Source organism: Macaca mulatta, chromosome 20 (genome assembly GCF_049350105.2).
Source record: "Macaca mulatta isolate MMU2019108-1 chromosome 20, T2T-MMU8v2.0, whole genome shotgun sequence".
Classification (NCBI taxonomy): domain Eukaryota; kingdom Metazoa; phylum Chordata; class Mammalia; order Primates; family Cercopithecidae; genus Macaca; species Macaca mulatta.
The window spans coordinates 69,277,826-69,302,030 of record NC_133425.1 but is presented as its reverse complement, the minus strand read 5'-3'; the positions used below and the strand labels follow the sequence as shown (position 1 = coordinate 69,302,030).

The window sequence follows — 24,205 nt, the reverse complement described above, 5'->3', positions numbered from 1 at the left end:
TATATTCATAAAGGTACTGGTTTCATCTGTAAGAGGTATGATGTGAGGGAAAGTTGTGCTTTTTCATTCTTCTTCAACTATATTCTTTTAAATTGTTTTGAAACCACAGTGAAATTCAAGGTGGTGTTCTAGGAATTAAGATTTGGGAAACCTTGTTAGTCAGTCTTGCTAGTGCTTAAGGAAAGCAGAGTAGAATTGAGTGGAATTAGAATTTTAGTGTGAGTGGAAAAGCGGGGATGGGAAAGGAGAAGGGAGTTTGAGCTCCTGGATGTAAATGGTTATCTGATCCTAAAACTTTGAAAGTAATAGGAGAATGCCTAGTAGTTAGTGCAATAACAGGGAAGTCTTGTGACAAGACTTGAATTGCAGCCTCATAGAAAGAAAGCTCAGTCTCATTTTTCCCTTGATTCACATTGGAGGTATGTTTTTCTCTTGTTCTCTCAGGAATATGGGATGGGTGAGTAAGATCATCCTTGCCAGCAGACAGCTTTTTCAATAAAACAGCTGTAATTCTGCCTGATAGATATTCTGCCTGTATGAAACAGATTTTTTAAGGAGTTGGGAAACATGGAGGAGGAAAACAACTTACTATTAGTAGAATACTCACTTTTGTGGATTTAACTTTCATTATAGGCATTTGAATCATATCCAAGTTGAGTAGAAAGGGAAAAATGTGAATAGGAAATGGATAGGCTTATAAGCTGAAAAGATAATTATTAGGCACCTGGTTTTGTGTGTAATATCTACATAGAAGTTGGTCCGTGTTGGTGTTTTACTTTGGTTTGGTGGCTTGTTGACATTATGGCCGTGAAAAGCATTGTCTAGACTGTTTGAATTAGAAATGTGTTTTGAGATAACCTATTGTGCTCCTTCTTTTTTCCTTTTAACTTTTTAAATAAACTTATTTTAAAACAGATTTAGGGCCGGGTGCGGTGGCTCATGCCTGTAATCCCAACACATGGGGAGGCCGAGGTGGGCGGATCGCCTGAGGTCAGAGTTTGAGACCAGTCTGGCCTACGTGGTGAAACCCCATCTCTACTAAAAATACAAAAGTTAGCTGGGTGTGGTGGTGCACGCCTGTAATCCCAGCTACTTAAGGGGCTGAGGCAGGAGAATCGCTTGAACCTGGGAGGCGGAGGTTGCAGTGAGCCGAGATCGCACCACTGCACTCCAGCCTGGGTGAGAGAGTGAGACTCCATCTCAAAAAAAAAAAGAAAAAGAAAATAGAGTTAGGTTTATAGAAAAGTTAACTCTCACTTCTATGAAGAAGACAGGAAGTTACAGGGGTTGAGTGTCTCAAGATACAGTCTGAGTAATGGGGATAGAAAATCCTGGCTCCTGAATCTCAGTCAAATGCCCATTTTGATTAACTGCAGTGAGATTCTGTGGATCTTGGTGGTTTCTTTCAGGATAAATTTAGTTGTTTGAGTGCCCACCATGTACTCAGTAACAAAGACTCTTTGCCTCAGAGCACTTGCCATCTAAAAAACAAGACAAGTATACAGAACTGTTGTGTGTTGTGAATGTGGTGAAAGGCACAGGTACATTGCTGGGAGGGGTTAAAGGACAGGGCATGTGTTTGAAGGTCAGGACAGGCTCTTTAGAGGGACAGCATTTGCTAAGTCAGTGATAGGCAGTTTGTTGCATTATGTAGTTGAACATTTTTCTCCTTTATTAAATGTCAGAAGTCTTGGAAAGGACTATATCCTACTAAATTTTACTCTTTAGGTACTGTAATTTGGGAGTCACCTGTAAATACAGGTCGGGTTCTCTTGGTTCACTCACTTTCCAGATACCCCCACTTACTATTGAGTGAACATTCCTTCTTCCCGCACATGCTGCAGTCTTCCAGGCAAATACTAACCTTGGCTGGTACTTGGTGATGCACACTACCAATACCAAGCCTTTTTTTCTCTTCCACAGGTGGCTGGTGAAGGTGCTGATCACCACAGGTGTGTACCTACTGCTAGGGTTGATTGTGGGGTCTTATAGTTTATCCAAGGAGAGGGACCTGCACATAATATTGAGGCTGCCCTGATGGTGTCTTTCAGAGGGTAACTGCAGTTGGATGTCACTGGGCATAATAGTGCTGCACACCGTCTGCCTGTGCATCAGATGGTCTGAGGCAGGAGTCTGCCTCTCTACTTTCTCCCACAGAATTTGTCATGTATGGTTAATTTGTCTTTTACTAAGCTAAAAGAGTCTCTAGCTAGAGAACTTTAGATTCATACTCTCTTGGAGTTGTACATTCCAGGTGTACTGACCGAAAGATCAGGACTTGGAGAAAGCTTTTGAGTATATTCAGGACTTGCTGAAGCAAGATAAGTATCAGATTCCCTTGTCTATGAAGTGAGAGTGAGTTACTGGAGCTTCAGGTATCTGGGTGGTCACTCACTTTACCTTTTGGAGTGAGCTGCTGATTGAGCCTCAAATCCTAAGGCAAGTAGAAGAGAAAAGCATTCCCTCCTCTGGGGTCCTCAGCAGTGTTCAGACAGATGAGAGCCCTGTTGAATTGAGACCTAAAGATACATTCTCATACCCTGATAGATTCTTTATTGAGGTATGAACTATTGTTTTTTCACATGAGACTTACATTCGTTAGAAAAGGGTAGTGTGGATGGTACAGTTCCTAGTCATTTACCTTGACTAAAGCTTGGCTTTGTTCTGAACTCCAATGTTTTTTTAAAAATAATTTTTTGTGGACTGGGTGTGGTGGCTCACGCCTGTAATCCCAGCACTTTGGGAGGCTGAGGTGGGCGGATCACCTGAGGTTGGGAATTTGAGACCAGCCTGACCAATATGGAGAAACCCTGTCTCTACTGAAAATACAAAATTAGCTGGGCGTGGTGGCACATGCTTGTAATCCCAGCTGCTAGAGAGGCTGAGGCAGGAGAATTGCTTGAACCTGGGAGGCGGAGGTTGTGATGAGCCAAGATCGCGCCATTGTATTCCAACCTGGGCAACCAGAGTGAAACTCTCTCCAAAAAAAAATAATAATAATAAGTTTTTATAAAGTTGGGGTCTTGTTATGTTACCCAGGCTGGTCTTGAACTCCTGAACTCAAATGATCCTCCCTCCTCAACCTCCCAAAGTGCTTGAACCACCGTGCCCAGCTTGAACTCCAACTTTAATCTGCAGTCACTCTAGTACATAAGAGTTAATCTACTGCAAGTCTTCTTCACTATAGAAGGAAGGGGGGTAGAAGTTACAGTGTGCTTGATAGTCACAGGGCAGTGTTTATTTTGAGGAAATCTGTGATGTAAAGTAGCTTTGAGACGTCGTTGACTCTCCTACTTGTTGAATTGTCTAGCAAAAGTATGACCCTATTTAAGTTCACTGAGCATTTATTCTCTTTTATGTTTGAGTAGTCTGAAGTCTTGGTCAAAGGAAAGGCACCTCTCCTCCCTTCTGTCCCATGAAAGTCAAAAGTTGTATGGTCTGTCTTTTGGAAGGTCCCTTTTTCCTTTTGGTGAAGATCCGAGACCAGGAATCCTGACCAGTTACAGCCTTTTGTTGCTTGGCTTTAATTTGCTTTGACACAGCTTTTAAGGTTATTAGGTTTCAGTAATGAGAACATGGTAAATGATACTGTATTCATATAATGTTAAACAACTTCTGTTATTTTTACACAACAAAAATTTCTAGTATAAAAACTGAGAACTGGACTAAAGGTTCCAAACTTGGTGTTACATGGGGATGGATTTTGGTTTTGTTGTAAGCTACTGAGCCATCCATTTCAGAGATAACCATGTCCTTACTTGTTTTATGATAGTGAGTGGTGCTTAGTCTTACAAAGCCACCTTATGAGACGTTCCCAAAGCATTTGATGTATGTTGACAGTTCTAGCAAAATAACCAAAAACCAAGTATCTTTTTGTCCAATATTATTCCTTATGATTTGGAAATTGAACCTTTACTCTGTGGATTCCTGGTCTAACCATTAGAGCAGGCCCATTGGGAAAGATCTTTAATCCTTGTTTTTCAGCCACCACAGTACGTACATATATATGTAATATTAACTGAAACAAAAATTTCACGAAACAGTAGTTATCCTACTATATGTGAAGCAACTTCATAAATTACATTTATTTCTGTTAAGAAGTGCCTGTTGTGCAACACGTTAAATTGGTTTTCTGTCCTGCTAATAGGGCAGAACACTACTGTTGGCCATGCCAATGATACATATTCTTTTTTGTTTGTTTTGAGACAGTCTCATTCTGTCGCCCAGGCTGGATTGCAGTGGGGCGATCTCAGCTCACTGTGGCCTCTGCCTCCCGGGTTCAGGCAATTCTGCTGCTCAGCCTCCCGAGTAGTTGGAATTACAGATGCCCACCACCACACCCAGCTAATTTTTGTATTTTATTTGATTTATTTTTTAGTAGAGACGGGTTTCACCCTGTCGGTCAGGCTGGTTTCAAACTCCTGACCTCAGGTGATCCGCCCACCTTGGCCTCCCAAAGTGCTGGGATTACAAGCATGAGCCATCATGCCCGGTCGAATGATAACATCTTCACTTGACTCCTGCTTCTGTAAAGAATGCTGATTCTGCAGAACTGATCTAGTAACCTTAGTTCAGCTGAATCTCATGTGAAGTCATCAGAACCAAAAGTATGCCCTTCATGTGGTTGGGTGGACCAGCCCTGTGGCATTGAGCTCTTGACAAGTGCTTAGGCAGACAGGGTCCTATAGCTCCTACTGCTAGGAGTGAGGTAGCCACTACATTGTGTGGTGCCTTGTCTTCTTCTGTCCCTTTTTTACCTGATTTCTGGGTAAGGGGGTGTTGATACAAAAATTCAAATGTAAAGGAGGAAAATCTCAACTCTTTTAAAAAATTAGCATGCCTTTAGTCAACATTTATCAAGCTTTATGCCAAACATGGTACTGGATGGGGACACTGGCAGAAGCTGTTGTATGTTGTAGGGTGAGATACATGGAAAATAGATGGCCTTTATGGGATCTGCAGAAGAAACTGAGGGTTTCTGGTATACCTCAAGTCGTCTGACTTCCTTGAGAAACTCGTTAGTGTTTATTCAACCACATTTAATTAGAAGAAGCAAATTCTAATAGGATTGCTCACGACCACACAATTGTTCTGTTTCTAAATAGTGAAAAACCAGACAGGTCAAGGAATAACAATATAAACAATCCCCACCCCCCATTTCCTGGTTATCTAGTTTTCTTACATCATTCTCACTGGGACTAGGATTCTCAGCTTCCAACCCTAGAATGAGTTAGTGTCACAGAGGCTTAAGTAATCTCTGTTTTATTAATTAGAGCTTATGTTCATTTCTACATAAGCTTCTTTTGGAAGAAGTTAGGGGTCTTTCCTAGTTAGAAGGAGTATCTCTTCTTAGGAAGGGGTTGTATGATTGACAACTGGCACAAATAAATGAAGCTCTAGCTATCTCTTCTTAGGAAGGGGTTGTATGATTGACAACTGGCACAAATAAATGAAGCTCTAGCTCAGTATGTTCATGTATCAACATTGTAGTATTTAAAATGTCCTCATGCCTCCGATTCCCTTGCTTTGTCCCTCTCACTTCTTTAGCAGATGTCTCAAGAAAACATTGAGGAAGCAGGGTATATCTGTAGGCTCTTATGACCCCTAGTTTTCTTCTGGATCATCTTGCTCTGTGTGCATGTGTATGTGTGTATGTGTGTAATAACTACGCATAGAAGAAGTGCCTTGGAAGGTTTCTGAAGAGAACTCTTAGTGTTTTATTTGGCTTTGTAATTCTGATGAGTTCTTATCTAACCAGCTCCCTTCTTTTCTTTTTCAGATGAGTTTGATGCCTACATCATTGTGTCTTTCGTGAATGCCACCCTGGTGTTGTCCATTGGAGAGACTGTAGAAGAAGTGACTGACTCTGGGTTCCTGGGGACCACCCCGACCTTGTCCTGCTCCTTATTAGGAGATGATGCCTTGGTGCAGGTGAGGGTTCTCAGAGCTTACCTACTTGGCCTGCTTTGTTCTTTCTTGGCCTTCATTGTGATGTGGCTGCTGTGTTCATGTCTCTTCACTCTCACCTTCCAGTAAGCCTTAGGGATGGAGCTTATGATTTTGGCACATAACATCCCCCTCTGTATTTGCCATTTTTCTGTTACAAAGCCACATCACTGCAGCTTTCATCTCTAGTAAAGATCTTTGTAAGTGTTTTGTTAATAAGCTTTGAACTTCTTTGAAGTGGACACCGCAAAACATTAACTATTTAAAAGTTGACCTTGCCTGGGGCCTGCTAACTCTTTTGTCATTGATTCAACTGGTTACTCAAATGCAGTGGCCCTACATCTGATTGTAGTGACAGATCTGATAGATGTGAGGGTCATTCTGAGTGATGAATCAAATTGTTAGAGTCAGGTTTCTTTCTGTTACTGACTCTAGGTCTATCCAGATGGCATTCGGCACATACGAGCAGACAAGAGAGTCAATGAGTGGAAGACCCCTGGAAAGAAAACAATTGTGAAGTGTGCAGTGAACCAGCGACAAGTGGTGATTGCCCTGACGGGAGGAGAGTTGGTCTATTTCGAGATGGATCCCGTATGTTATTTTATCATTCACTGTGGGACTTAGTGCAGGGTCCAGAGGGAAGGATGGGCATTGTAATCTAGTCATTTAGATGACAGTATGGTGAAACCCTGTCTCTACTAACAATACAAAAATTAATGGGCCTGGTGACACACACCTGTAGTCCTAGCTACTTAGGAGGCTAAGGCAGGAGAATTGCTTGAACCTGGGAGGCGGAGGTTGCAGTGAGCTGAGATCATGCCACTGCACTCCAGCCTGGCAACAGAGCGAGACTCCATCTCAAAAAAAAGAGAAAAAAAAGGGAGTTGGAGTGACAGTGTTCACAAACCAATTTGGCCCTTTACAGAGATGGGGAGAAAGGGTAAGTTGATGTCTAATTCTGGGTAGAGTTATGAATTCCCCTGTTAGCAACGAAACACTTGCTCCTCCTGCATTTCACTCCCTACTTTTCCAACAAATATTTGGCATAGAATTGATTTCTGCAGTCTGATTCCATTTCAGAAAACTTCTATATGGAAGAATGTTCAGTACACATAATTACCTTGCTCTCAGGAGGGCTCTAGTGTGGCCAGATTTGTAGCCTGACTGTACCTTTGGTTGAGATGTCTTTGTCTTCAACCATATTTGAATTCCCTTCACCCAAAGTATTCTTGTAAACACATAAACAGTTTTATATATCTCCATTTCCTGAGAGCAAAGTTGGCTAAGAAAATTTGTGGCACATTGACCTTGTTCATTCTCTTATTGATGGAAGATACTCATTTTGCTTGCTGTGAGCCTATTAAATTCAGTCTTGAGAACTCAGGTAGAGAAATTCTTGTCATTGATTATAGTAAGAGGAGTGAGAGTATGCAGAAGAAAATACAACAGCCGTCCTTCATTCTCTGGATCCAGGGTTTTGGGGTGAATTGGAGCATATAGACCCACCCCTTTGTAGTTTTGACCTCGCTCTGTCTTTCCTCTTATAGTCAGGACAGCTGAATGAGTACACAGAACGGAAGGAGATGTCAGCAGATGTGGTGTGCATGAGTCTGGCCAATGTACCCCCTGGAGAGCAGCGGTCTCGCTTCCTGGCTGTGGGGCTTGTGGACAACACTGTCAGAATAATCTCCCTGGACCCCTCAGTGAGTGACACTCTGAGCTTCAAGGATCATCTGGTTGGAACCTGAGCATCTGGCCCACTCCTGATGTCCATCTCTGAGATCAACTGGGTTAGACCCCAGAATCCATACCTGCTACTTCTCTTGTCATTGCAGTGTGTTCCAGGAGTTTCCTGCTGTGGTTTAAGGATATGATCTGAGACTACAGAAATGTTTCTTTGGCTTAAACCTCAACTCCCTTTTTTTAGTTAAAAACCGAGACTGCATAAATTTGACTTGCTGCAGGACCCTAGATGACTTTTCGGGAGGTGTGCTTTGCTTAATTACCTTTACCATTATCTTCTTTGACACAAGGAGGAAAGCATGATCTTCCTGAAGCTTATTCTGAGATTGGGTATAACTAATAACCCAATACTCTCTTAGAACTCACTCCCGGGGCTTTTTCTGTGCATAAGGAAGTACTTTTTCAATCCTAGAATTAGATTTCTCTGGGTATGTTTTTGTCCTAAAATTGTCATTTTCTGTGTTTTTATGATTTTTCTCTCCCTCTCAGGACTGTTTGCAACCTCTAAGCATGCAGGCTCTCCCAGCCCAGCCTGAGTCCTTGTGTATTGTGGAAATGGGTGGGACGGAGAAGCAGGATGAGCTGGGTGAGAGGGGCTCGATTGGCTTCCTATACCTGAATATTGGGCTACAGGTAAGAGATCCAGAGGCCTACATTGTGGACATCAGGCCTTCTGTAGGTTTCACACACTCCTTTGTTTGGTAACAGGCGTTTCCTCTGCCCGTGGTTTCAGATCCTCACCTATGAAAAGTAAACAGTGTCACTCTGGGTTCCACTTTTCTCAGCTCTTTGATTTGAACAAATCAGGCTGGGAAAGAAGTATTTTGATCAAGTGCTTTTTGATAGCTACTCTAAGTCAGAACTGGCTGGGTTCCTCAAGGATCAACTAGTTCCCACTATTCATTAGTTTCAGAAACAGAAACAAATACCTCTCAGTTCATCATTGTCTTCATTTAGCAATAAAGGACCCCTAAATGTTCTCTGTTGTCAAAGTTGCTGAGCTCTTTGTGCGGGAAAAAAAGCACTCTTTGTGCTTTGACCCTAAGAGTGTCAGGATTTTTGATCATATGCTTTTCATTTTCCTTAATGATTATTGACTCAGACATCTAAGTAATCGAACCCAGGTACTTTTTGCTTTTTAATTTTACTCCCTAATGTAGAAATCTCAAACATAGCCAGAAGTTAGAGAGACTAATACAATGAACTTCCATGTACCCCATTTTTGGGGGGGAGGGTTGTTATTATTTTTCTTTTTTAGTTTTATTTTGTTGGATTTTTATGGGCTGCCACATGAGTTTTCTATCTTTTTTAGTTTTAACAGCTATCAACAACATTCTGCTGTTGTTGTTTTGTCTTTTCCCTGGACTATTTTAAAGCAAATCCAAGATCTATCATTTCATCTATAAATACTTGATAATGTAGCTCCAACAGATGTCTATTTTTGTAAGATATTAGTATTATGCTCAGCAAAATATAACAATAGTTCCTTATTACCATGTTCCAGTTTTCCCTGTTCTTCTTTCCCCCAATGTGTCTTTATAGTTGGTTGTCCTCAGGATCTCAGCATAGCAGTCTATGCTTTTTCCATTTGCTTCATCTGTCTTTTTATGTCTCTTAAACTGTCCTACCCCATTTTGAAGCATTACAAGATAAGATCATTTGTCTTGTAGCATTTCCCACCTTCTGGACTTTAAAGTCATTCCTTGTGTGTTCAATGTTCCCGTATCCTCTGTATCAAGCTGATGGGTAGAGTATTAGACCATGCCGTCCCTTAGAAATGTAAGGTGAGCTACAGGTGTAATTTAAATTTTCTAGTAGCCACGAACAGGAAAAAAGTAATTTTTTTTTTTTTTTTTTTTTTTTTGAGACGGAGTCTCGCTCTGTCACCCAGGCTGGAGTGCAGTGGCCAGATCTCAGCTCACTGCAAGCTCCACCTCCCGGGTTTACGCCATTCTCCTGCCTCAGCCTCCCGAGTAGCTGGGACTGCAGGCGCCCGCCACCTCGCCCGGCTAGTTCTTTGTATTTTTTAGTAGAGACGGGGTTTCACGGGGTTAGCCAGGATGGTCTCGATCTCCTGACCTCGTGATCCACCCGTCTCGGCCTCCCAAAGTGCTGGGATTACAGGCTTGAGCCACCGCGCCTGGCCAGGAAAAAAGTAATTTTAATGTTTTTTTTTTTCCTTTTTAAAAAAAAGCAGAGACAGGGTCTCGCTGTGTTGCTTAGGCTGGCCTTCTCTTGAACTCCTGGCCTCAAGCAATCCTCCTACATTGGCCTCCAAAAGTGCTAGTGGGAATGCAGGCATGAACCACTGTGCCTGGCCAGTTTTGATGTTTTATTAACTCTGTATATCTAAAATCATTCCAACATGTAGTTAATATAAAAATTGCTGAGCTATTTTACCTTTTTTTCTCTCTCTTTTTTTTAAACTAAGTCTGAAATCTGGTATTTGGCACTTTATACTTAACGTCTTAGTTCTCTTTAAAATTTATTTTTATTAAAAAAATAATTTCTTCCTTGAGACAGAGTCTTACTCCATTGCCCAGGCTGGAGTGCAGTGGTGTGATCTCAGCTCACTGCAGCCTCTGCCTCCTGGGTTCAAGCGATTCTCATGCCTGAGTCTCTTGAGTAGCCGGGATTATGGTGTGCACCACTACTCCTGGCTAATTTTTCTTGTGTCTAGTAGAGATGGGGTTTTGCCATGTTGCTCAGGCTGATCTTGACCTCCTGAGCTCAAGCGATCCACCCACCTTGGCCTCCCAAAGGGCTGGGATTACAGGTGTGAGAAACCACGCCGGGTCCTGTCTCAGTTCTGACTAGCCACATGTGGCTTGGGGTAGCTATAGTATCGGATATTGCAGAAGAAGAAAGTTGGTTAGATTCAGATTTCATTATTAGGGGAGGGGGACAGGAATATAGGTGGTGCTGTTTACTCCTATTGCATCATGTCAGGAGGTGTGTAATGTCTGGTTGTCCTACTCACAGTGATGTTGGGATGTTTATCTGTATCTGTGTTAAAGTTCCCATCAACCTTTTACTTACAGCTATTACACACATTGCCTAGGTTCATTCTTTCTTTAGTAGTTGGAAAATGATTTATTTCTTTTGGGATTTAATTAGTTGGAGTTCTAAAGACAAAATTTGCATCATTTCTTTGCTTACTCTCAGTTCATACAGGAGAAGGAAAAGTACTTTTTTTCCCATTGTTCACCTGTTTTCAGGGTAAGGAGTGAGAGCCACAGCACTCCCTTCAGTGGGGACCCGTAAAGTGGGTTTGTTGCTGTTTTTTATAGTAACACTGGTCAGGTGCTGTAATCCCAGCACTTTGAGAGGCTGAGGTGGATGGATCGCTTGAGCTTAGCTCCTTGGGAAGTTGAGGTGGGAGGATTGCTTGAGCCTGGGAGGTGGAGGCTGCAGTGAGCCAAGATTGTGCCACTGTACTCCAGCCTGGGTGACAGTGAGACCCTGTCTCAAGAAATAAAAATTAAAAAAAAATAGAGTAACATCATAAACTTGTGGATTTTTATGTATTTGTGCTTAAAACTCCTCTTTTTTTTTTTAAACAGAGACAGAGTCTCACTATGTTGGCCAGATTGTTCTTGAGCTCTTGGCCTCAAGCAGTCATCCTTCCTTGGCCTTCCACAGTGCTGTGATTACAGATGTGAGCCACCTCACCTGGCTTTTTTTTGAGGGGGGTGGGGGTTGGTAAATTGCCTCATTCTAGAAGAGTAGGAATTTCTATTTGAAGTTAGTTCCTTTGTCCTTTTAACATGACCCCACAATTTGTAGGGGTTTCCTTGCCTTGTTGCACAAGAAAGTGTCCCCACATAACATTCTTGCCCCAGCCCCAAACTAGTCATTCCATTTAGGAACCTTGTTCCTTTAAGAAGAAGTGCTGTTGGCCGGGCGCAGTGGCTCAAGCCTGTAATCCCAGCATTTGGGAGGCCTAGACGGGCGGATCACGAGCTCAGGAGATCGAGACCATCCTGGCCTACACGGTGAAACCCCGTCTCTACTAAAAAATACAAAAAACTAGCCGGGCGAGGAGGCGGGCGCCTGTAGTCCCAGCTACTCGGGAGGCTGAGGCGGGAGAATGGCGTGAACCCGGGAGGCGGAGCTTGCAGTGAGCTGAGATCCGGCCACTGCGCTCCAGCCTGGGTGACAGAGCGAGACTCCGTCTCAAAAAAAAATAAATAAATAAAAAAAAAAAAAAAAAAAAGAAGTGCTGTTTAGGAACCATGGTCTTTGTGGTTATTTAATTATTTATTTGAAATATACAATAGTGAAGAAGGACTTAACATACATGGTAAAAAGAAATATTAAGAAGATATAGTGAAAAATAAGTGTGTTTTTACTTAGTAGATGCTCCATAATTTTGAATGATTAAGTGATTTAGTGAGAGAATGAATGAATGGCTATCTGATTGTTAGGATCTTTTTTAAACAACCAAGTCATTTCTTTCCATCTGCTCTAATTTCTTATATGAAGTAGCCAAGGGAGAGATTTTCCTGTCATAGCTGATAAGCTTCCATCAGGCTTCACCTGCTCCCCTTCTTTTGATTAGAACGGTGTGCTGCTGAGGACTGTCCTGGACCCTGTCACTGGGGATTTGTCTGACACTCGCACTCGGTACCTGGGGTCCCGTCCTGTGAAGCTGTTCCGAGTCCGAATGCAAGGCCAGGAGGCAGTAAGTAATGAAGGTTGGGGACAGGCAACATGTTTGGGATTTTAGTAGCACCATCTTTGTTGTAAGCTTTACTTTTACTCATTTGCCACTCCATCTTGATTGGTTTCCTTCATGTGGGAAGTCCTGAGTTTCCTAACCTAGAGCTTCCTCACTGGGGCTCCATGGCACCGTGTCATGATTTGGTTATAGTTGGGTTGAGATATCGATCCCTTTAGCCCTCTGGCTGGTCAAATAGGGCTGGAAACCTCCCCTCTAGGACACCACTAGCCATGAGAATTCTCAGGTTTTATCCCAGTCTTAGATCAGTGTCAAGTTAACTACCTAATGTGAAAGAGATTAGGAAACATTGTATCCTTTATAGTTAAGAATGTTAATGTTTCTGGGCACTGTGCTAACTGATTCTATTTAATTCTTTTTTTTTTTTTTTTTTTTTTGAAATGGAGTCTCACTCTGTCGCCCAGGCTGGAATGCAATGGTGCAAGCGTGGCTCACTGCAACCTCTGCCTCCTGGGTTCAAGCAATTCTCTTGCCTCAGCCTCCCGAGTAGCTGGGATTACAGGCGCATGCCACCAGGCCCAGCTAATTTTTGTATTTTTAGTAGAGATGCGGTTTCACTATGTTGGCCAAGTTGGTCTCGAACTCCTGACTTCAGGTGATCTGCCCGCCTTGGCCTCCCAAAGTGCTGGGATTATAGGCATGAGCCACCACACCTGGCCTTCATTCCATTTAATTCTTGCAGCTGCCCAGCCTTGTGGTACTATTTTCATTTTATACGCGTGGAAGCAGGCTTTGAGAGATGAAGTGATTAGTCTAGATCATATGGCTCGTAGCCCATGCTTTTCACATATGCTAAGCCATGGTGCCTCTCTCTAGCCCTCTTTTTCTTAAGATAGCCTGTTAGATTTCTAGAATATCTTAGGATACTCTGCAGACTGAAATTTGGGGATAGGGCTTTTGGTCACCTTACCATGTTTGTATTTTTTCCCAAACCTTATTGGAGCTGTTTTTTTTTCCCCTCAGGTATTGGCCATGTCAAGCCGCTCATGGTTGAGCTATTCTTACCAATCTCGCTTCCATCTCACCCCCCTGTCTTACGAGACACTGGAATTTGCATCGGGTTTTGCCTCGGAACAGTGTCCCGAGGGCATTGTGGCCATCTCCACCAACACCCTGCGGTGAGTGAGTGAGTGAAGCTCAGCAGGAAGCCTTTCTGCCAAGGGCTCAGACTGGTTCTGCCAGAGTGTTGGAGGAGGCTGTGAAGAGGTGGCAGAGAGCTGACTTTACCATGAAGCTTGTGTGTTGCAATTGAAACCTTCATTTGGCTCAGCATTTTAGTACCTGAGAGCCAAGTTTCGGTATTTTAGCTTCTGTTAAGACTTTCAAGGCAAAGCTTTAATACAGTCCAATCTTCCTGAGATTTCAGATTTTTGTTTTCTAGCGAAAGGGCATTGCAGTTGGACTAGTTTTAGAGCAAGTATTGGATCACTACATTGATAACTTTTCTTACTCTGTCTTGCCATTTGTGGTATTAAATCTTAAATTTTAACCTACATGAAAAAAGTTGACAGAACTGTTCTTCCTGATAATATTGATGTGAAGTTTGAGCACTATATGTAATATTGCTTGCAAGATGGAAAAGAACCTAAAATAACCCAGTCAGTTTGGCTTCCTCAAGTTTTTGGGGGCTTTTAAAATTAAGCCACCGAAGTTGTTCACATCCTGGTTATAATTATTGGCTGTTCATAATGAAACTGTGGCCTCTTGATAAATTAATCACTATTGCTTATCAAGTGAGCTCTCAAAATTTCTTTGCAGCAACTTTCAGCGTCTTTTCATGGTCATTGTCCTTTTTCTTTCTGTCATCTTTGTATTTATCTTCTGCTCTAGCAGAATTGATCTCCCTGCACTCCTCTACACCACTTAATATTTTTTAAATCTCTGCCTGTGCTGGAACGCTTCACCCACATGCATACCTGCCTGTCAGTGTTCCCCTTGTCTTTTAAGCCAGCCTTGTATCCTCATCTGTGGTCCCTACCTCCTGAATTCCTATAGATTTAGATGATCCCTACAGATTTTTAGGCTTTCCTAGGAGCAGAACTTACTTCCCCCCAAAACTAAATCAGGGAAGATGACTGAGACATAAAAGCATAGTGCTTGGGGGCAGTTCATTTTTAAAATTATTTTTATTTTTAAATTTATTTTTTTGAGACAAAGTCTTGCTCTGTTGTACAGGTTGGAGTGCAGTGGTGTGATCATGGCTCCCTGCAGCCCCAACTTCCTGGACTCAAGCTATTTCTGCCTCAACCTCCCAAGTACCTGGTGGGACTATAAGCGCATGCCATCATGCCCGGCTAATTTTTGTGGTTTTTTAAATAGAGACAGGATTTTACCTTGGTGCCCAGGCTGGTCTTGAGCTCCTGAACTCAAGAGATTCTCCCACCTCAGCCCCCCAAGTAGCTGGAACTACAGGTGCGTGCCACCATACTCAGCTTTTTTTTGGGTATTTTCAATAGAGTTGGTGTTTCCCCATGTTGCCCAGGCTGGTCTTGAACTCCTAGCCTTAGGTGATCTGCCCGCTTCGGCCTCCCAAAGTGCTGAGATTACAGTCGTGAGCCACTGTGCCCAGCTCGTATCTTTTTTAATGTAGAGAATAAACTACAAATAAAACTCCATCATTAGAGATCAGGTAACTATATTTTTTAGGGTACCTGGGTTCTGCCCGTTTTGCACATAGTTTGGCTTATGTGTGCATCTCTGTTCAATTTGACAGAAATTTGTAGGTCCCCTATTTGCTGTCTCTTGCATTATCAAAGTTTTCCAAAACTGAGGTGATTTTTATTCACAAAGGCATCCACTTCATTTTATGAAGCACAGTCACTACAGATACCATATATGTTCAGGTAATTGCAGTGTTCACAACAAATTTGGGATTGGGCGCTTTATTATCATTAGAGTGATTAAAAAAAAATCTTGACAATCGTTTGTGTTTCATTGGTGAGAACTAGAATTGCCATGAATTGTGGTAGGGTGTTGCCAAATGGGAAGGCCCTTCCCGGATCTCTCTGTCTGCAGTGCAGTTTTCTAGATTAGGAGGCTGTTGTTTAATGTTGCCTAATGCCAGCGTTAGAGCTTCAGGGATTGATGTGTTTACTGACTGCTCAAAGCCTATTTCACCACCAATTTCTAGGTCCTGAGTGAGTATTAAGTAACTGCCTTGCTTTTCTGTCATAGCATTTTGGCATTAGAGAAGCTCGGTGCTGTCTTCAATCAAGTAGCCTTCCCACTGCAGTACACACCCAGGAAATTTGTCATCCACCCTGAGAGTAACAACCTTATTATCATTGAAACGGACCACAATGCCTACACTGAGGCCACAAAAGCTCAGAGAAAGCAGCAGATGGCAGAGGTAATGAGACTAACGTTCAGGGGTTCTGTTAAAAGATTTGTGAAATTATGTTGAAAAGTTTAAACTGCTCAGCACTTTTGGAGGCTGAGATGGGAGGATTGCTAGTTTGAGACCGGCCTGGGCAACATAGCAAAACCGCACCTCTATTAAAAATTTTGAAAGATAGCCTGGTGTGTTGGTGCACTCCTGGTATGTTGGCACACTCCACTGCATACCAGTGGCACTCTGGACATGAGACTCTGTCAAAAGTTTAAACTCCTGTAATTGTTGTTATATTCTTTGTTTTTTAAAGATCTAGGCTCTTTTCAGCTTCTTTAAGCAGAGGCCTTTGCCCCAAAATACTTCATGTTAGAGCCTTTCTTGTAACCCAGGACTATACTCTGACCTCCATTTATTCACAATTAAGTTCCCTCTCTGAAACAGAATTCTCCAGTCTTTGAGCTTCCAAAATAGACTGTATTTCCTGGATTTGGGCCCAAAGGAGACAGCTTTCATGTTCTCCACAATACCAGCTCTTTCTAGAACTCATTGCCTAGCAAAAACCAAATAGCTAAACCACATAGAACTGTATCCAGCCTTAAAGAGTGGAGACAGAGTAGTCTTAGTAGGGGAAATCAGATGGGTTGGATTAAAAAATGGAGTTTCTGGCCGGGCGCGGTGGCTCAAGCCTGTAATCCCAGCACTTTGGGAGGCCGAGATGGGCGGATCACGAGGTCAAGAGATCGAGACCATCCTGGCTAACACGGGTGAAAACCCATCTCTACTAAAAAATACAAAAAAAAACCTATCTGGGTGAGGTGGCGGGCACCTGTAGTCCCAGCTACACGGGAGGCTGAGGCAGGAGAATGGCGTGAACCCGGGAGGCGGAGCTTGCAGTGAGCTGAGATCCGGCCACTGCACTCCAGCCTGGGCAACAGAGCGAGACTCCTTCTCAAAAAAAAAAAAAAAGAAAAAACCCCTTGGAGTGTTCTTGCTACCTATCCTCTTCTCAGCCAGCCCCTACCTCTGAACATGCCAACTCAGTTGTTTGGTTTTTTGGGTTTAGGAAATGGTGGAAGCAGCAGGGGAGGATGAGCGGGAGCTGGCCGCAGAGATGGCAGCAGCATTCCTCAATGAAAACCTCCCTGAATCTATCTTTGGAGCTCCCAAGGCTGGCAATGGGCAGTGGGCCTCTGTGATCCGAGTGATGAATCCCATTCAGGGGAACACACTGGACCTTGTCCAGCTGGAACAGAATGAGGCAGCTTTTAGGTAAGGAGCCCAGGACAGTTCAGGGTTTGGTAGCCTGGAACAGGAGCTCTCTGGGTTTTGACGAAGGCCTTACTCTTGCCTCTTACTCTGTGTGTAGTGTGGCTGTGTGCAGGTTCTCCAACACTGGTGAAGACTGGTATGTGCTGGTGGGTGTGGCCAAGGACCTGATACTGAACCCCCGATCTGTGGCAGGGGGCTTCGTCTATACTTACAAGCTTGTGAACAATGGGGAAAAACTGGAGTTTTTGCACAAGGTAGGAATCAGCCAGTGAGTGGTTCTCCTAGATCTTAAGTCCTATTGAATTCTCTTACTTTTGCTTATGTTATGGGTCAGGTCTTTTGGGGACCAGCTCCTTGATTCCAATCCGTCTCTTACCAGCACATGGAAAATCCTGGGGCCTTCTAGCTGCGGTGATGCTCTTGTGCCTGTGCATTCCACAGTAAGGCTTTGTGCTAACCACCCATAATGGGGAGATGGATGCACATTGAATCAGTCCCTTTCTTACTGTTTTAATAAGTGGGCAACAATTTGTGACCAAAATTCAGCAGTTTAAATAATTAATATTCTGGCTGTGTGCGGTGGCTCACACCTGTAATCCCAGCACTTTGGGACCAGCCCGACCAACATGATGAAAGCCCGTCTCTACTAAAAATATAAAAATCAGCCAGGCATGGTGGCATGTACCTGTTATCCCATCTACTTGGGAGGCTGAGGCAGGAGAATCACTTGAACCCGGGAGGCGGAGGTTGCAGTGAGCTGAGATTGTACCATTGCACTCTAGCCTGGTTGGCACAGTGAGACTGTCAAAAAGAAAAAAAAAAAGATTTAGTGTTCTTTTCCATCTGCCTTCTCTGGGAAGTTACTGTTTAATGGGTACAGAGTTTCAGTTTGGGAAGATGAAAAAAAAGCTGGAGATGATAGTTACACAACAGTAAATGTGCTTAATGCCACTGAAGTGTATACTTAAAAATGACTGGGCATGGTGACTCATTCCTGTAATCCCAGCACTTTGGAAGGCCGAGGTGGGCGGATCACCTGAGGTCAGGGGTTCAAGACCAGTCTGGTCAATGTGGTGAAATCCCATCTCTATTAAAAATAAAAAATCAGCCAGGCATGGTGGTGGGCGCCTGTAACCCCAGCTACTCCAGAGGTTAAGGCAGGAGAATTGCTTGAACCTGGGAGGCAGAGGTTGTACTGTGCTGAGATTGTGCCACTGCACTCCAGCCTGGGCGACAGAGTGAGACTCTGTCTCAAAAAAAAAAGGATTAAGATGGTAAACTTTATGTTATGTCTGTTTTACCATAATTATTAAAATAAAAATAATATTCTCCTCCACACTGACAGCATGTGGATTCCTTCAACCCTACCATAAGGGGAGTATCCTCTAAGAAATACTTCATAGACCCTTTTGCGTATAAAATTTGCCTCTCCTTTACAACTGAGATGTCACTAGGCTGGGTGCAGTGGCTCACGCTTGTAATCCCAGCATTTTGGGAGTCTGAGTCGAGCAGATCACTTGAGCCCAAGAGTGAGACCAGCCTGGACAATGTGGTGAAACTCAGTTTCTACAGAAAATACAGATAATTAGTTGGGCGTGATGGCACATGCCTGTAGTCCCAGCTACTCGGGAGGCTGAGGTGGGAGGATCACCTGAGCCCAGGAAGTCCAGGCTATAGTGAGCCGTGATTACGCCTGCCACAGCCCTCCAGCTTGAGCGACAGTGAGATCCCGTCTCCAAAAAAAAAAAAAAATGTCATTTTCCACTAGCATTTCTTTCCTGTCCCTCCACAAATTACAGTCACTTCTTAGCTACTAAGGCTTCACTATTATTTCATGAGGCCAGTTAAACCAAGCACAGGCTCTGGGCAGCTGTCATCAGGTACCAGAACTTCTTGTCACTTGTAGCATTGATCCCTCTGCTGGGTGAATGCAGCATGTGGGACCTGTTCACCCCAACACGCTGATTCATTAGCAAAATAAGATCACTGGTGTGTTTCTTAATGATAGGCTCCTGTGAAAGAAGACATTTCTAGGCGGAGAGGTGGGGCCTGTGTCTGGCTGGCATTTGTAATAGCTGTATTACGTGCTTTTCCTCTATAGACTCCGGTGGAAGAGGTCCCTGCTGCCATTGCCCCATTCCAAGGGAGGGTGTTGATTGGTGTGGGGAAGCTGTTGCGTGTCTATGACCTGGGAAAGAAGAAGTTACTCCGAAAATGCGAGAATAAGGTAAGTGTGCTGGCGTTGGTGCTGAGATCTAGCTCACATGTCAAGGGCGGGGGCATTGGTGGGGTGGTGGGCATTGAGTTTTAAAATCTTACCTTTATTAGGACTAGTGTTACCCCAATTCCAGCTTCAGAATTATGCCCTTTTTTTTTTTTTCGAGATGGAGTCTCGCCCTGTTGCCCAGGCTGGAGTGCAGTGGTGCAATCTCGGCTCACTGCAACCTCCGCCTCCCGGGTTCAAGTGATTCTCCTGCCTCAGCTTCCCACGTAGCTGGGATTATAGATGCACGCTGCCACGCCTGGCTAATTTTTTGTATCTTTAGTAGAGACAGGGTTTTACCATGTTGGCCAGGCTGGTCTCTTAACTCCTGACCTCATGATCCGCCCGCCTTGGCCTCCCAAAGTCCTGGGTTTACAGGCGTGAGCCACCGCACCAGCCCTTGAGTTTTGAGAGGAGCAGGAGTAGAGGATTCTCATTTCTTGACTTACCAAACAAGAACCAGCTTTCTATTTTGCTAGCTTCTGTAAGGAATGTAACTCTGAGAGTTAGGCATATATTTGCACTATATTAAAAGCTATTTGGCTCTTTTTCCCACCTAGAATTCATTGCTAACTGCTGTTTTTGGGTATTTGCTGTTCTGCTGACCCTATATATGTCATATGGAAAGCTGGACTTTCTTTGGGTTCTGAACCCCAAGATTACACCCACTATTGTCCTTGTTTTCCCCAGCATATTGCCAATTATATCTCTGGGATCCAGACTATTGGACATAGGGTAATTGTATCTGACGTCCAAGAAAGTTTCATCTGGGTTCGCTACAAGCGTAATGAAAACCAGCTTATCATCTTTGCTGATGATACCTACCCTCGATGGGTCACTACAGCCAGCCTCCTGGACTATGACACTGTTGCTGGGGCAGACAAGTTTGGCAACATATGTGTGGTGAGTTGATGTTGTTCACTTGGGTTACAGTGATGTGTAGGAAAGCTGGCTCAGTTTGTTGTGGGTAAAGCCAAAGATGAATCAATTCTGAGGAGTAAAAATGGATATAAAATTCCATCCTACTAAAGCTAACTCTACAAGCAATCTGTTCTTTAAGCCTTCTTACTAGTCTTGGATTTTTCTCTGGTTTATCGCTCTCCTCTCTATTGAACATGATTTAATGATAGGTTTAGTTTGAGCTAATGGCTAATATTTCTTTTTACGTTTTATAAGAACTTTGGAATGTCTGTTGTCTGTGTTGTGTGGTTTTGGTATTATCCTTAGCTGTGTTAAACTCCTGCTCATGGGTCGATTCTTTTGAGTTTCTTGCTCCTCAGACACAGCTCCTGCCCACCAGAGCAGGTGCAGGACACACGGGCTCAGGCCTCTGTCTAGACAGTGCCCCTATGGCTGACTTGCAAGGACCTGGGCCAGACCTGTTGCTTGGCGACCCAGGTGAGCAGGTCTGGGCCCCAGCACTGTGACTTGTGTCACTTCCTTGTAGGTGAGACTCCCACCTAACACCAATGATGAAGTAGATGAGGACCCTACAGGAAACAAAGCCCTGTGGGACCGTGGCTTGCTCAATGGGGCCTCCCAGAAGGTAAGATTGCAGAATGGGCCCCAGGGAGGGCGCTGCTTAGCACTTCTCCTGTTGCCGTCACTGGAGAAATTGCCTTTGGTGAATTATTCACAGTGCACACGACTGTGCTGAGTGCTGTCCTTCCACAGTCCTTTCTTACCAATCTGCAGAAATCTCCTTGGAGAGTAGCAAGTTCCTTCGAGAGAGTCCATTCCTAGTCCTCTGCTCTGAGGTGTGTCCAGGGCTTTACTTTCTCCTATAGGTATATGCTGCTTTAACAGAGGATCTCTGGACTTTCTATTTTAGAAGACAAGCCTAGTGATTGCTGTTTTCTATAATTTTCTTTGTGTTTTCCTTTTTTTTTTTATGGCAAGCTTGATAAATTTAACAAAATGGTTCTTATCGTTTAAGAGATGATGAACAGTAACTTTAGCATGTTTTATGAGGCATTAAGCCTTAAGTAAATGTGAGAATTTTAAAGTATTTTTAGGTTTTAATAATTTTTGGATTTATTGTTTGTTTTTGAGACAAGGTGTCACTTGGTTGCCTGGGCTGTAGTATGGTGGTACGATCACAGATCACTGCAGCTTCCACCTCCTGGGCTCAAGTGATCCTTCCCCCTCAGCCTCCTGAGTAGCTGGGACTAGAGTACATGCCACCAAATCTGACAAATTTTGTGGGTATGGGTTTATGAGGCCTCACTGTGTTGCCCAGGCTGGTCTTGAAATCCTGGGCTCAAGCAGTCCTCCCACAATTGGCCTCTATAATAGTTTTTGGATGTTAATAGATGGTGAAATGTGCCTTAGGGAGCACTGCATGCTCTCGGGAGTCCAGGGAGCCTCCTGAGGGCGCACACAGTCACTAGTCTGTTTCTGACTCACAGGCAGAGGTGATCATGAACTACCATGTCGGAGAGACAGTGCTGTCCTTACAGAAGACTACGCTGATCCCCGGAGGCTCAGAATCACTTGTCTATACCACCTTGTCTGGAGGAATTGGCATCCTTGTGCCATTCACGTCCCATGAGGTGAGAGCACCCACATTACTCTGGCCTTGACTTTTAAGGTTGTTTCTTGGTGTTGACTCTACCTAACAGGTCAAATTCATTTGTCCCCACATATAATTAATAATGCTCTGGGAATTATAGACTGACGGAAGTACTTGGGGAGATAGGAATCTTGATTCCCCCCCACCCAGGGAAGGCCCATTTGTTGTTGTTGTTTTTGTTTTTTGTGGGGGGGGGGGATGGAGTCTCCTGTCACCCAGGCTGGAGTGTAGTGGCACAATCTCGGCTCATTGCAAACTCCGCCTCCCAGGTTCACGCCACTCTCCTGCCTCAGCCTCCCAAGTAACTGGGACTACAGGCGCCCGCCACCACACCTGGCTAATTTTTTGTATTTTTAGTAGAGACAGGGTTTCACCATGTTAGCTAGGATGGTCTCGATCTCCTGACCTTGTGATCCGCCTGCCTTGGCCTTCCAGAGTGCTGGGATTACAGGCGTGAGCCACTGCGCCCGGGCAGGCCATTTGTTTTTATACTGTACTAGGGTTTGCTTCAGTCTGATGCGAGTTTACAAGGTTAGCCTGAGCCCAAAGCTCTAGAACCGGACTCCACAGACTAGGATTGCCAGGATTGATGGGATGATCCCTGTTGGGGCACACATCACCATATGGAGTCCAGTCTAGGTTTGCCAGAGTTCGGCATGTTTTATTCCAGCAAAGGAAGCTGGGATCAGGAATCTGACCTCACAAACCATTCTTTATGTGTGGCATTCTCTTTTGCACTGCAGACAACACGAGGTCTCCTTTTGGATTTTAACTATCGTATTGTAGCAGAAAAACCTGTGATTATCAGAAAGTGATTAGATATTTCCCTTGTGTTTGTATGGTAAAAATGAATGGCTTGTCTGTTCGTTGTGCTTGTGGAAACTCTAGACTAGTTGAAATCACTTCTGAGTGACAGATTTTTTGTTTCTTCTGCCAGGACCATGACTTCTTCCAGCATGTGGAAATGCACCTGCGGTCTGAACATCCCCCTCTCTGTGGGCGGGACCACCTCAGCTTTCGTTCCTACTACTTCCCTGTGAAGGTAGGTCAGGGGAATCTGAGCTGGAAAGGGAGATCCTGAGTAAAGGAGCAGCACAGGCAGCAGACTGATGGGAATAGTACCAGGGAGGGTGCTCCCCTCGGGGCAGACCACAGCCAGAGCAAAGGCTTCACTGCTTCTGCCAATCTGAACTCTGAGTACCAAGAGTCAACTTAGATAGTGTTCCTGGATCTACAAGCGGGGTTCAAGTATCGAGTGGAGAATAAAAAGCTTTCCCTGTCTGGGCGTGGTGGCACACGTTTGTGGTCCTAGCCAATTGGGAGGCTAAGCCGCAGAGTTTTGAGAGTGCGGTGAGCCATGATTATCCCACTGCACTGCAATCTGGATGATAGGGTTGAGACCCTGTCTCAAAAACTAAAAAATAAAAACAGCTTTCCCTACAACTGCTGCTTTAGCATGTGCCATTTTCTTTGGGCATCTCACCATTTTTTTCCTTCTGCTTTCTCCATATCTTAGAATGTGATTGATGGAGACCTCTGTGAGCAGTTCAATTCCATGGAACCCAACAAACAAAAGAACGTCTCTGAAGAACTGGACCGAACCCCACCCGAGGTGTCCAAGAAACTCGAGGATATCCGGACCCGCTATGCCTTCTGAGCCCTCCTTTCCCTATGGGGCTTGCCAGAGACTGTGTATTTTGTTTCCCCCACCACCATGCCATGTGGCAGGAGGGTGACTGGATAATTAAGACTGCATTATGAAAGCCAACAGCTCTCTCCCCTCACCTCTTCTCCTGGAATGACTGGCTTCCCCTCAAATTGGCGCTGAGATTGGCTATACTTCTCCCCACCTGGTACATGATACATGACCCCAGGTTCCAGTGTGGAACCCAATTCCCCCATTCCCCAAAGCCATCCCTACATTGATATGTCTGACTCTCCTGTCTACTTTTGCACACACCCTTAATTTTTAACTGGTTTTCCTGTAAATACAGTTTTGTACAATGTTATTTCTGTGGGAGGAAGGAAGGAAGGCTGTGGTGGGACTGGATAGGATACAGTATCACTCCTGAGTTCTGCTGCTCTAGAATCTAACCCAGAAAGAAACAGAAACCTAGTTTTTAAGGTGACTGGCGTCCGTGTGTCTTGTTCTGGAGATGAGGATGTAGGTGGGAGGTTTGAGCCCAAGTTAGAGCAGGACTCTTAAGTTAGAGTAGACTCCTTCCTTCCAGATGCCTACTTGGACTTGGGACACTCTGTGGCTCCTTACCCCCAGGTCTGTGGTAGTTTCTTTGTTTTTTCCTGGTTCTTTTTGCTGTGCTGATGAAACATGGGCTCAAT

At 44.0% G+C, this 24,205-nt stretch overlaps 1 protein-coding gene across 5 annotated transcripts in view; it reads left to right on the top strand.

Annotated features, from left to right (window-relative positions):
- The window catches only part of SF3B3 (splicing factor 3b subunit 3), a 53,747-nt gene extending 29,753 nt beyond the window's left edge, over positions 1-23,994 (top strand). For 3 of the 5 annotated variants that reach the window (XM_001107025.5, XM_077984569.1, XM_077984570.1), the window contains exons 12-26: positions 5,780-5,931; positions 6,382-6,537; positions 7,494-7,649; positions 8,179-8,322; positions 12,251-12,373; positions 13,394-13,548; positions 15,605-15,779; positions 16,825-17,030; positions 17,128-17,284; positions 19,132-19,257; positions 19,984-20,196; positions 20,741-20,839; positions 21,702-21,845; positions 22,803-22,907; positions 23,382-23,994. In XM_001107025.5, coding sequence (XP_001107025.2) covers positions 5,780-5,931; positions 6,382-6,537; positions 7,494-7,649; positions 8,179-8,322; positions 12,251-12,373; positions 13,394-13,548; positions 15,605-15,779; positions 16,825-17,030; positions 17,128-17,284; positions 19,132-19,257; positions 19,984-20,196; positions 20,741-20,839; positions 21,702-21,845; positions 22,803-22,907; positions 23,382-23,522 — 2,252 coding nt within the window. In that variant the 3' untranslated portion in view covers positions 23,523-23,994. Of the gene's footprint in view, positions 1-5,779; positions 5,932-6,381; positions 6,538-7,493; positions 7,650-8,178; positions 8,323-12,250; positions 12,374-13,393; positions 13,549-15,604; positions 15,780-16,824; positions 17,031-17,127; positions 17,285-19,131; positions 19,258-19,983; positions 20,197-20,740; positions 20,840-21,701; positions 21,895-22,758; positions 22,908-23,381 lie in introns of all 5 variants that reach the window. The other 2 variants (XR_013411154.1, XR_013411153.1) reach the window with 2 other exon arrangements.
- Positions 23,995-24,205: the final 211 nt, after the last annotated feature.